The 12,972-nt window shown below is 44.2% G+C and overlaps 1 protein-coding gene across 1 annotated transcript in view; it reads right to left on the reverse strand.

Moving 5' to 3' along the window:
- Positions 1-4,234: 4,234 nt before the first annotated feature.
- The window catches only part of LOC144509084 (SUMO-conjugating enzyme UBC9), a 53,058-nt gene continuing 44,320 nt past the window's right edge, over positions 4,235-12,972 (reverse strand). The window contains exons 6-8 of the mRNA XM_078237420.1: positions 12,228-12,337; positions 12,033-12,112; positions 4,235-4,952 (exon numbers count right to left, since the gene is read on the reverse strand). Of these exons, the coding sequence (XP_078093546.1) occupies positions 4,889-4,952; positions 12,033-12,112; positions 12,228-12,337 (254 nt within the window). The 3' untranslated portion in view covers positions 4,235-4,888. The remainder of the gene's footprint in view (positions 4,953-12,032; positions 12,113-12,227; positions 12,338-12,972) is intronic.

Here is a 12,972-nt window from a genome sequence, read left to right on the forward strand (position 1 = left end):
AGGAGAGAGAGAGAAGGAGAGAGAGAGAAGGAGAGAGAAGGAGAGAGAAGGAGAGAGAGAGGAGAGAGAGAGAAGGAGAGAGAGAGAAGGAGAGAGAGAGAAGGAGAGAGAGAGAAGGAGAGAGAGAGAAGGAGAGAGAGAGGAGAGAGAGAAGGAGAGAGAGAGGAGAGAGAGAGAAGGAGAGAGAGAAGGAGAGAGAGAGAAGGAGAGAGAGAGAAGGAGAGAGAGAGAAGGAGAGAGAGAGAAGGAGAGAGAGGAGAGAAGGAGAGAGAGAAGGAGAGAGAGGAGAGAAGGAGAGAGAGGAGAGAAGGAGAGAGAGAAGGAAGAGAAGGAGAGAGAGAAGGGGAGAGAGAGAGAGGAGAGAGAGAGAGAAGGAGAGAGAGGAGAGAGGAGAGGAGGAGAGAGAGGAGAGAGAGAGGAGAGAGAGAGGAGAGAGGAGGAGAGAGGAGGAGAGAGGAGGAGAGAGGAGGAGAGAGAAGGAGAGAGAAGGAGAGGAGAGAGAAGGAGAGAGAAGGAGAGATGGAGAGAGACAGAGAGAGGAGGAGAAGAGAGAGAGAGGAGGAGAAGAGAGAGAAAGAGAGAGAGAGAGAAAAAGAGAGAGGGGGAGAGAAAGAAAACAAAAAGAAGGGAGAGAGAGTAAAAGCAAGATCTTGCTCAATGCCCAACGTTTAAGTTTGGCCATGATTTTCAACTATGATATTACATCAGATAAGCCACTAATATCAGAATTTCCATTTGGAAGAATATTCCATAAATTTAAGAAAACAACAAAGCGCGTAAATTCCCTTTTCTTCCCTGGAATCTGTATCTTCAACTTTTACTACAAAGTCTCGCTCTTCAATGCTGTACATGTGAATGCAATGTTCCAAATTATCATACATCTGGCCAGGAACAAGCTTGGAGAGCGCATCCTTAACCCATGATTCCACAGGCTCCTGAGGCAACCACTGTTCGAAACTGGACTGCAGAAAGGATTCGTTGCCAGTTGAAATCTAAGGAGGCAGCAGGACCTTCTTGAAAATTACAGTTTACATATATTACTAGATGTTCAATACTGTACACATACAATGAACATTCATAAGCGGTTACACAAAGGATATAACACTGGTGATTGACAGAACTTTAATCAGAGACGCCCATTAGGCACAACCAAGTCTTGCTTCATGTGGCATTGCTCCTCTGGGCACCTACTTCCCATCAAGTCCCAAGTACACCTTAGGAACTCAGCCACGCTGCTGCGGTCCAAACCGCAATGTTTAATAACTCAAATGTTAAAGGCAATACTTAAGAAAAATTTCAACAAGATGTGACACAAGACAGGTTGAGTTTTATCACCATTTATGTAGACCCATTTCTTTCAAGTGACCAAAGTGGCAGTACCAACAAAAATCAACAACCAATGCCTTCAATGGAATGTACATAAAGGATACACTAGGAGCTATGGAATATGATTTAGAAGCAGATAACTTAAAAAGCAACTGTCATAGCCAAAAAAATGGGACTTGGGTTGTATCCTATGGCTCAGTGCATTTACTTATACCACACTGGGGAATTAAAACTATAGAAGTAAAATATAAGTTTCAGCAGGTCCACTAGATTAACGCACAGATTGGGGACTCCTTCCAACACACCTTTTCAAGCATGGTGCTGTCTGCTTAAGAGAAGTTTCAACAGGCTTATTTCACCCTAAGACCAGGCCAATTCACATGTGCCATGCGCAGACGACCTCACCGCATTTTTAATATTGAAACATGATGCACTGAAAGAACACTTAAAATTCCTGGGCACGGGCACACGAATGACGGTGGGAGCCCAGCGGGAGCTTGGATCCAATTTAGATTTTTGAAAAGAAAGAAACAGCAGTGAGCAGCATGGGTTGAAAGACAGACGGACAGACACACACACACAGGGAGGGGCAAGGGCCAAAACCAGAATACACACACACACACAGAGCACACGCAAGAGACAAGGCAGAATGAATCGATAATGATCAATAGTGTTGATAATACACTGCTGCTCCCAGTAAGGAAAGGATGAATAACTTAATTTGCTTCATTCACAAGTATATGCAATAAACTGATGCAATTTAGTAAATGAATGGAGGAATTTTCTGCCTTTAGTAAAAGCCTCGAGCTGTTTAGAGGAATATTTACTGAAAGGGTAACCTAATCCAAGTGTTATTCAGCATGCACGTGCCAGATGTAGAACAGATAGTGTTATAACAAAAGGTTTCAGTAAAAAAAAACCACACAAGGCAGATGTTGCCTTGCTTTGTCTGCCAATTCCTTCCTTCCAAAACTGGAGGCAATCTTCTTCAGGGACACAGCTCATAGGTAGTAAACGCTGGCCTTGCCAGCAACACTTACATACAGGAGAATGAATTTAGAAAAAAGAAAATGACCAGCGGAAAATGCGACTGAGCAAAGCGGGTCAAGAAGCCTGAAGATGCAGCGAGCCAAGGAAAGCTGTTCTGTTACTGGTCCTGGGGTGCGATCCCAGCACAGATAGTCACCTGGATACTACAGGAGAGTTCTACAGTATGCTGCACAAACTCAGAAGTCAGACAGCACAAAGTTAGGTGGAAATCAGGGGTCATTTCAAATGCATCAGGAACCCATTACCTTAGCAGATCAGGCTCCCTGTACTTTACAAATGGATGGCAACATCACTAAAAAAGGTACACTTTGAAAGCATCAACTTTCTAGAGAATGAACACCTCAGGTCGGTCAACAAGAAGGTGCATTCTTGGTACTCGTGGAACAAAAAACAGCAGCATTATAACCTGCCACGTCTATAGTACTGAAGTTCAGGTCTTTTGACCAGTTCAAACATAGGCATCCTTCATCTACAACAATGACAGGAGTTGTATCCGCCGATACTAAAACAGTCTCGCATGTTGTGCTCCAGATCCATTATACACCATGCTACCAAATGTAATGGTTGTAATTCCAAAATGTGACTACAGTGACAACGTAAAAAAGGTTCACACCCCAACATGCAAATCAAATTGAATTTGATGGTTCAGTAGTAAAAACGGCCACAAGTGTTAATTACCTTACTACTGTCTGCCTGATTGAATCATGAATTACAGGTATTTGCATAATTATACTCAAACTGTCCAGCAGGTTCTAGACTCAAGCCTGAAAGACAAACAGTACAAGCCTCAACTGTTTAGAAAATCAGAATAGTCCAAAGAGATTCTATTGTAAATGGGATGTAATTCCAGCAAATTTTACAATGCTCCTGAAAAGTAAGAGGACCATGAAAAGAACGGTACTTCCGACCAGTTCCCCTTCACCAAAAAGTAGCAACTTTTCTCCATTGCGTTCTGAGCATTAAAAAAAAACAACTGGCCTCCTGAAAAGCAGCACACTTGAATCGAAGTACGACCTTCCGACAGTCAACTGAAGGAAGAGGATTTTGTCACCAGTAACGCCTCAAGCATGCAAAGCCCGAACCTGCTTCACTTCCAAAACGAGTGAGTGGGATCGTGGGGGGGGGGGGGGGGGGGAACTGTACCCAATTAAACTTGTGACCAGACATCTAAAAAAAAAACCTTTTGCACTATTTCCAGGGGTGCGTAAAGCGACTGCTTAAAGCAACCACCACCAAATCTTCTTGCCGAAAAAATTGAGAAATACGGGTTCATAAGCAACCCCTACTTGCAAGTGAGATGCAACTGTCCACAGTCCAATCTTAAACATGCACTTTGCTTTGTATGGTTAAGTTTGTTTTGGTAAACCAGCTTTACACCATTTCAAATGCCTTTCTGCAAAAACTAGTAACCCTGCGCAAAAGGTGCCTTTTTAAAAAATATATCATTTCCAGATCTTTTTTTAAAAAAAAAACAGGACACTCGTAAAAGGTTACTTAACTTTGAAGAAAGAAAATTAAGGACAGTGTAAATTTACCCCCAAAAACCGCACAGTGAGGAAGCCCAGAGCAAAACAAAAAAAAGAAGTGAGAGCAGGTGACGGAGAGTATACACATGCAGGCAGCTACAAATCACATGTACCATGCCACCGCATTTAAAAAGGAGTTACCCGATTAAAAGAAAAAAAACGTTAAAAGCAAAACGTGCCACGCTGCGGACCGAGAACATCCACCCAGCTTCCGTGGATCAGAAACTGCTCAGGAAGAGCTGCAAGTCCTTTCAACTAAGACAGCAATCTCAGATACAGGGCGACATCACACACGCGTTTTTCTGCAAGTACTGGGGGTGGGGCAGAATGGGTGGATAGAAATAACATTTTATTGACGGTTCCTTTTTGTTTTAAAATACATTTATTACAGGACTTCCAAGTCTCTCATTTTTTTTTGTTTTTAAAGGGCCAATGTGGATTTAAGAAAGCCTTGGTGTTTAAAGAGCAAAATGCAGATCGTGGTATGCAAATGGATATTTTTTAATAAACTGTTCTCACTTTCTTCTTGTAAGACCTTTCTCCTGATGAATGGTCCGGAGGCTTGATTACTATGCCAGGATGCTTAAAAGGATGGGCCTGAAAACCATTCATGGTGGGCATAAGCTGGGAGGGGGAGAGAAAAGAAAATCCAACCGCATTTTGCAAGTTAGCCAGCATTAAATAGGAGCCCCAAATTCTGGCTACACTGAACGTCAATTGAACCATTGAACATGTAGGGGCTTTTCTTTTTTAAAAAAAAAACATTTTTACTACAGCCGCCACAGAAACACAGCAAGTTTCGTGCCGAGATGGTTTGCCTCTTTTTTGTTTTTTTTTGTTGTGAACTAGAACTGTCCGGGTAACGATGCAATTTATTTTCCCCAAAGACTGCCAATTGCTTGTAACAGGAACTTGCTAAATGTGAAAAGCGTGCCTCCTTTTCTCAGCCGACAATCAGAAATCCACATCCTTGAGCTGCTTGGATTTTATGTTGGAGCAAATTTCTTGGCCTGTGCTCGCACTCGTTTTTCATACTCTACTCTGTTCTGGCTGTGAATGGAAGAAGAACACAAGAGGGAGGTGTTACGGATTTGAGAGAGAGAGAATATAGAAATCTTTGAATGCTTTTTCACCTCAGAAAGTACAGTTAGTTTAATTTCGTCATCCCGGATCAATTAGGTAACAACCCATTCAAAAATGTTCTGCTGAGAATATACCAGAAAAGGAGTTTCTTCCGCAGCATTATTCGGGTAGCACTGCTGCCTCACAGAGCCAGGGACCTGGGTTCGATTCCACACTGTCTGTGTGGAGTTTGCACGTTCTCCCCATGTCTGCGTGGGTTTCCTCCAGGTGCCTCACAGCGCCAGGGACCTGGGTTCGATTCCACACTGTGTGGAGTTTGCACGTTCTCCCCATGTCTGCGTGGGTTTCCTCCAGGACCTGGGTTCGATTCCCGGCTTGGGTCACTGTGTGTGGAGTTTGCACATTCTCCCCATGTCTGCATGGGTTTCCTCCGGGTGCTCCGGTTTCCTCCCACATTCCAAAGATGTGCGGGTTAGGTGGATTTGGCCGTGCTAAATTGACCCTCGTGTTGGGGGGTTAGTAGGGTAAATATGTGGGGTTACGGGAAGAGGGCCTGGGTGGGATTGTGGTCGGTGCAGCCTCGATGGGCTGAATGGCCTCCTTCTGCACAGTAGGGATTCTACGATCCCAACCCCATGTACATCACTAAGACGAAGATGGGCAGTTTGCGTCCAGGTGGCCAATGCCTCAATTCAAAGCAAGTAAATGTTTCTTAAGAAATCTGGTGTTGGAGAATGGCAGCGTGGACTCTGGTGCGTCTCTTTTAGTTTTAATAGCCTTTATGGATAAGGCAGCGTTACAGGTCTATCCCGCAGGACTCAAACTGCTCAAGCTAATTTTGTCCAAACCTAATGCTGTCCAACAGCTCCAGTAACCCAGGTTCGATTCCTGGCTTGGGTCATTCTGTGGAGTCTGCACGTTCTCCTTGTGTCTGCGTGGGTTTCCTCCCACAGTCCAAAGATGTGCGGGTTAGGTGGATTGGCCATGCTAAATTGCCCCATGGTGTCCCGGGATGTGTAGGTTAGAGGGATTAGCGAAGTAAATGTATGGGGTTGGGGATAGGGCCTGGGTGGGATTGTTGTCGATGCAGACTCGATGGGCCAAATGGCCTCCTTTTGTACTGCAAAGTTTCTATGAACTCTATAATGCAAGGGAGGGGAGACTCTCATCACAATCTAAACTGGATTTCAACCTCATTCCCAAAAAACGTACCAATTAATTTAATAAAAGGAGCGCGAAAGCACAAATGGGTCTTTGAAACAACCCAAGACTTGCCGGCTCTTTTGTCTGTTTTTGAAGACATGAATCACAGGATGGTTAAAAAGTGAGACCATCTGGCAGAGACAGTGCCAGCTCTCAGCAAAAGCAAGTCAACCGGTCACTATCAACTTGGCCCTGTGTGTTTTCTTCCCAGATAACTATCCAAATCCCTTTAGACACAACTGACTGCCTCCATCACACTCGGGCACGACAGTTCAGATCCTAACCACATGCTACATCAGGCTTTGCCACTTTAAATTGGTGTCCTCTGGTTCTCGGTCCTACCAAAGAGAACAGTCTCCCCCCCCCCCTCCATACTCCCCCACATCCCTCAATTTTGAGCAGCAGTCAAATCTCCTCTCAGCGGAGCACAGCCTCAGCTTCTCCAATCTAGCCACAAAACCAAAATCCCTCATCCCCTAGAACCATTCGCAATCTTTTTCTGCAACCTTTCCAATATCTTCACATCCTTCCTGAAACAAGCCGCCCAGAACTGAATATCCAGTTGAACTAACCCACACGCTCACCATAACATCCTCGGCTTTTACCTTGCTGAAGAGAGGGGCATGTTGCTGAAGCTTTGCATCTTGCAGTCATCGGGACACATGCAAGAATGCCACATCTCAAGCAATTGCCACGTTGTATAGTACAGGAGAAAAGGGTGCCGATTGGTTGACAAGTCAACTCTGATTGCTTTCTCCATGGCAGGAGAAATGGGGAAATGGGAACTGTAGGCTTTCCAAACTCCCTCAATTCAAAAAGGCTCAAGGCTTTTGGTTATAGAGAATGCGCCCCTGTATTACGAACGTGTCACTTCTAGCACTGGTAATGAGTCATGTTACGAGTTCAACTGATCTCAGCTTGGTTGTTAGTGTACCCATTAGCACAGATTGTTCAGCTAGTGCTGTCAAATCATAGAATCACATCTTACAGTAGAAATTTTGGGGTTTTGCAAGCACAGGCTGGTTGTGTACTGTCTATACTCTGTCACAAACAGCCAAAGGAACATGATGTTGGATTCAATCAGCCAATCACTAGAACGTACGGTTAACCTACCTGGCATCACACTGGCACTGAAATTCATACATGATATTGCTCTATTGCATAGTGGGCAGGATATCTTTTTGGACCGATGGCAGCATCCTGTTAGTGGAAAATACCACTTGTTGCTACAATGCAGTAGCTGTACATGAACCGGCTTCACGCAGGTTTGCACAATACACGATGATCTGCTCAGGATTGTCCTGCATGATGCGCTTTGTTTCTGCATCAAGCTTTCAAGGTGAGCAAACAACTGGGGCCCTGTTCACAAGATTGCTGGTACGGATATTCTTAGTGTGTGCACCTACAACCTGCAAACTCACAAATGGGCCAAAGGCAGTCAGTTTTGGCCAGTCCACTAAAGATTAGTTTATTTATTAGTGTCACAAGTAGGCTTACATTAACGAAGTTCCAATGAAAATCCCCTAGTCGCCACATTCCAGCGCCTATTCGGGTACACTGGAGGAGGAAATTTACCATGGGCAAAGCAAACAACATCTTTTGGACTGTGGGAGGAAACTGGAGCACCCGGAGGAAACCCACACAGACACGGGGAGAATGTGCAGACTCCGCGTACACAGTGACCCAAGCCGGGAATCGAACCCAGGTCTCTGGCGCTGTGAGGCAGCAGTACTAACCAAATTATTTGCAAAGGCAAAATATCTGAAAAATCTGAACAAGTGCAAGCCGTTCCACGCTGCTACAACGCAGTGGCTACATGAATGATATTGTCCATAAACAGGATGCTACCGTCAGTCCAATAATTATGTAATGTCTACCACACAATTGAGCAATGTCATGTTATAAATTTCAGTGTCGATGCAATGTCAAGTACATAGGCTATACATCCCAGTGATTGGCTGATGGAATCAAACATCATGTTCTTTTGCTTGTGTAATCGGCAGAGTGTTTACTGCACTCAACCAGCCTAAAAATGCATCGATTAGTAGAGGTTTGGTTTTGCAAGTATACAATTGGGCAGCACTTGGTGAATAATCCTGAGTGTGCTCATAGCTGCACTAACCATCAATGTTGAGCTCATAACGTGGCTCATTTACACTTGCTAGAAGCCATATACATTCATGCTTAGGGACCCATTCTCTGCAAACAAAAGGAATATCTTCAAGCCTTGCGCCTTTTCCACCCCCCGTTGATTGTTCATGGCAATGCTCGGCCAGTCAATCGTTCTCCGATGGTATAAGCTGTTGATTGTTTGAAATTTGACATTCTTGCACTGGTCCTGAACACCTTATTAACCACTTTCTCAACCTGCCCTGTCACCTTCAAAACAAATGTACATATGCCCCCAGGTACTTCTTATTGCAGCCCCTTTAGAAATCCATTGGTTATTTTATACCGTTGTTTCGTGTTCCTCCTATGTCACACTTCTCTGCATTGAATTTCATCTGCCACATATCCACCATTCCGTCAGCCAACCCTCTTGAATTCTCTCACCATCTTCCTCACAATAGTTTCAAGGTTCGTGTCATCCACAAATTTTGAAATCGTGCCCTGCACGCAGTCAAATCTAGGTCATTAATATAGATCAAGGAAAGCAGAGATATTAGTGCCGTTCTCTGGGGAGCCACTGTATCCATGCTGTCCCTTCCTCCTCCCAACCCGTGTGATTTAACTTTGATGACAAGCTTGTTATGCTGCACTTAATCAAATACCTGTTGGAAAGCCAGATATATATCACATTACCCCCCATCAACTCTTACTTCATCAAAAACTGCTTTAATAAATCCAGGCTGGCATTCATTGATCTAAATTTGTCAAGTGACTGTTAATTTTGTCCTAGGTCATCATTTCCAAAGCCTTCCTACAACTAAACCTAACCTGAACCAATGATTGCTGTGCTTATTCTTGCACCTTTTTTTGACACAAGGATGTAAAAACATTTGCAATTCTCCAGCCCTGTATCTAAGGAGGTTTGAAGATTATGGCTAGCGAGCGGATCCTCAATGCTTATTTTTACTTCCCTCAGTATCACTTGATGCATCTCCTCTGTTGACTTATCAACTTTAAGTACAGACAGCACACCCCAATCTGGGGCACTAATATAGGTCAAGAAAAGCAGTGGGAAATAGGCATAGGATGCCCTTTTATGTTAGCTGCCAGTCTCTTCTCAAATGAAACAGTATACTATTGCAAATTGCGGGAAACATGTTGTATGATTTAAATCTGCAATCTTTTGGCTTTGAACTTGGAGCAGCTCATGATTAAGTTATACATACCCTAGTCTAAATCAATAGTTAATATATTTCCATTGAAGACAAATATTAGCAAAGTACTAAACACTGTCAATGGAACTGAAGCACTAATGGCCAACTAACCATTAGGGAAGTTGATGGCCTAGTGGTATTATCGTTAGACTATTAATCCAGAAATTTAGATAATGTTCTGAGGACCCAGGTTCGAATCCCACTTGGGTAGATGTCAAATTTTTCTTTTTAAAATCTGGAATTAAGAATTTACTGATGACCATGAAACCATGGCCGATTGTCGGAAAAACCCATCTGGTTCACTAGTGTCTCTTTAGGGAAGGAAATCTGCCGTCTTTACCTGGTATGGCTTACGTGACTCCAGGGCCACAGCAATGTGGTTGACTCTCAACTACCCTCTGAACTGAGCGGCTTGCTAGGGCCATTTGAATGGGCAACTAGGGATGGGCAATAAATGCTGGCTCAGCCAATAGAACATAGAACATAGAACAGTACAGCACAGAACAGGCCCTACGGCCCACGATGTTGTGCCGAGCTTTATCTGAAACCAAGATCAAGCTATCCCACTCCCTATCATCCTGGTGTGCTCCATGTGCCTATCCAATAACCGCTTAAATGTTCCTAAAATGTCTGACTCCACTATCACTGCAGGCAGTCCATTCCACACCCCAACCACTCTCTGCGTAAAGAACCTACCTCTGATATCCTTCCTGTATCTCCCACCACGAACCCTATCGTTATGCCCCCTTGTAATAGCTCCATCCACCCGAGGAAATAGTCTTTGAACGTTCACTCTATCTATCCCCTTCATCATTTTATAAACCTCTATTAAGTCTCCCCTCAGCTTCCTCCGCTCCAGAGAGAACAGCCCTAGCTCCCTCAACCTTTCCTCATAAGACCTACCCTCCAAACCAGGCAGCATCCTGGTAAATCTCCTCTGCACTCTTTCCAGCGCTTCCACATCCTTCTTATAGTGAGGTGACCAGAACTGCACACAATATTCCAAATGTGGTCTCACCAAGGTCCTGTACAGTTGCAGCATAACCCCACGGCTCTTAAACTCCAACCCCCTGTTAATAAAAGCTAACACACTATAGACCTTCTTCACAGCTCTATCCACTTGAGTGGCAACCTTTAGAGATCTGTGGATATGAACCCCAAGATCTCTCTGTTCCTCCACAGTCTTCAGAACCCTACCTTTGACCCTGTAATCCACATTTAAATTAGTCCTACCAAAATGAATCACCTCACATTTATCAGGGTTAAACTCCATTTGCCATTTTTCAGCCCAGCTTTGCATCCTATCTGTCTCTTTGCAGCCTACAACAGCCCTCCACCTCATCCACTACTCCACCAATCTTGGTGTCATCAGCAAATTTACTGATCCACCCTTCAGCCCCCTCCTCTAAGTCATTAATAAAAATCACAAAGAGCAGAGGACCAAGCACTGATCCCTGCGGCACTCCGCTAGCAACCTGCCTCCCATCCGAAAATTTTCCATCCACCACCACCCTCTGTCTTCGATCAGACAGCCAGTTACCTATCCAATCGGCCAACTTTCCCTCTATCCCACACCTCCTCACTTTCATCATAAGCCGACCATGGGGGACCTTATCAAACGCCTTACTAAAATCCATGTATATGACATCAACTGCCCTACCTTCATCAACACACTTAGTTACCTCCTCAAAAAATTCTATCAAATTTGTGAGGCACGACTTGCCCTTCACGAATCCGTGCTGACTATCGCGTATTAATCCGCATCTTTCTAAATGGTCGTAAATCCCATCTCTAAGGACCTTTTCCATCAATGACGCCCATTTCCCACAAATTAATTTTTTTTAAAAGTCATTTCAGGACAAAAGCTGAATTGAGTACATAACCGAAGCAGCAAGAAAGTGCAAGTATTTTGGTCCCATGTTCAATCCGTAGATAATCCCAGACTCAGAACCAAAACTATTTATTTACAATCACCCAAAAACGGCAAAATCCTAACCAAATAGGACAGGGTTGTAAATCATATGGCTTCGGTATACTAAAGTTTATTTATTAGTCTCAAGTAGGCTTACATTAGCACTGCAATGAACTTACTGTGAAAATCCCCTAATCGCCACACTCCGGCGCCAGTTTGGGTACACTGAGGGAGAATTTAGTATGGCCAATGCACCTAACCAACACATCTTTCGGACTGTGGGAGGAAACTCACGCAGACACGGGGAGAACGTGCAAACTCCGCACAGACAGTGACCCAAGCCGGAATCGAACCCGGGTCCCTGTCGCCGTAATCACGGAGCTGCCCAGGCAACTGCTGTTGACCATGACGTACTAGGAAGTGGATAGCTGAACAGGATGAACATTGGCGAGGCAGGGGAGAGTGGGGATGGAGTAAATATGTTGCAGCGATTCAATTAACATTTTTCCCTAGCAGAATTATTTCTCAAGTTAACTGGTCACCAGATGGGGAGTATAACTATCACTAGGCTTATTGAAACCATGCTTTTTGTTAACAAGTCCTACGTACCAGTAGATTGTGTATGCTTCTGCTTGTGCTGGGTCTTGAATGTTTGGCTCGTTAAGAAGTTCTTGAATTCCTAGCAATATCTGTTTTGAAAGAAAGAGGGAGGACGGTTCAGTGGTGGAAAGCAAAACAAATAGTGAGAAGGAGCAGGCTCCACAAAAGGTTTTTTTTTTAAAGAAAGTGAAAGTTAGTTCTGACCTGCTTAATAGTAATAGCAGGCCTCCAATCCTTATCCTCCTCTAGAATGGATAGACACACAGTACCAGAGGGATACACATTCGGGTGGAATATTGGAGGCTCAAATTTACCTGTTGGGAAGTTAAAGAAAAAAATGTCATCTTGAACCATGCAGGTAGATTTTAGGATACATACATACACGTATACAGACACACAAGATTGCCCAGCGACAGGTAAAATGAGTAAACTTCTTGCATCATATTCCTTCTGTTCCAGTTAACCGTAAAACAGGAGATTACCACACAACAGAAGCAAAGTTTTCAGGTTTCATTTGTTCTACCCCAAGCTCCTTCATCAACCACCCCACCCAGTCCACTTGCTCCACACAGTGTTTAAAAGTTTTATTAGTGTCACAAGTAGGTTGACATTAACAGGGCAATGAAGTTACTGCGACAATCCCCTAGCCACCACACTCCTGATCGGGTACACTGAGGGAGAATTTAGCACGGCCAATGCACTTAACCAGCATGTCTTTCAGACTGTGGGAGGAAACCGGAGCACCCGGAGGAAACCCACGCAGACACGGGGAGAACATGCAGACTCCGCACAGACACAGTGACCCGAGCCAGGAATCGAACCTGGGTCCCTGGCGTTGTGAGGCAGCAGTGCCAACCACTGTGCCGCCCAGTGAGAGCATCTTGCAGACTTTTGCCTCGGAGGCATCCATTTTTTTTTTAAAGTTAAAATAAAATTTAGGGTTTACAAG

The sequence above is a fragment of the Mustelus asterias genome, chromosome 21 (genome assembly GCF_964213995.1).
Source record: "Mustelus asterias chromosome 21, sMusAst1.hap1.1, whole genome shotgun sequence".
NCBI lineage: Eukaryota > Metazoa > Chordata > Chondrichthyes > Carcharhiniformes > Triakidae > Mustelus > Mustelus asterias.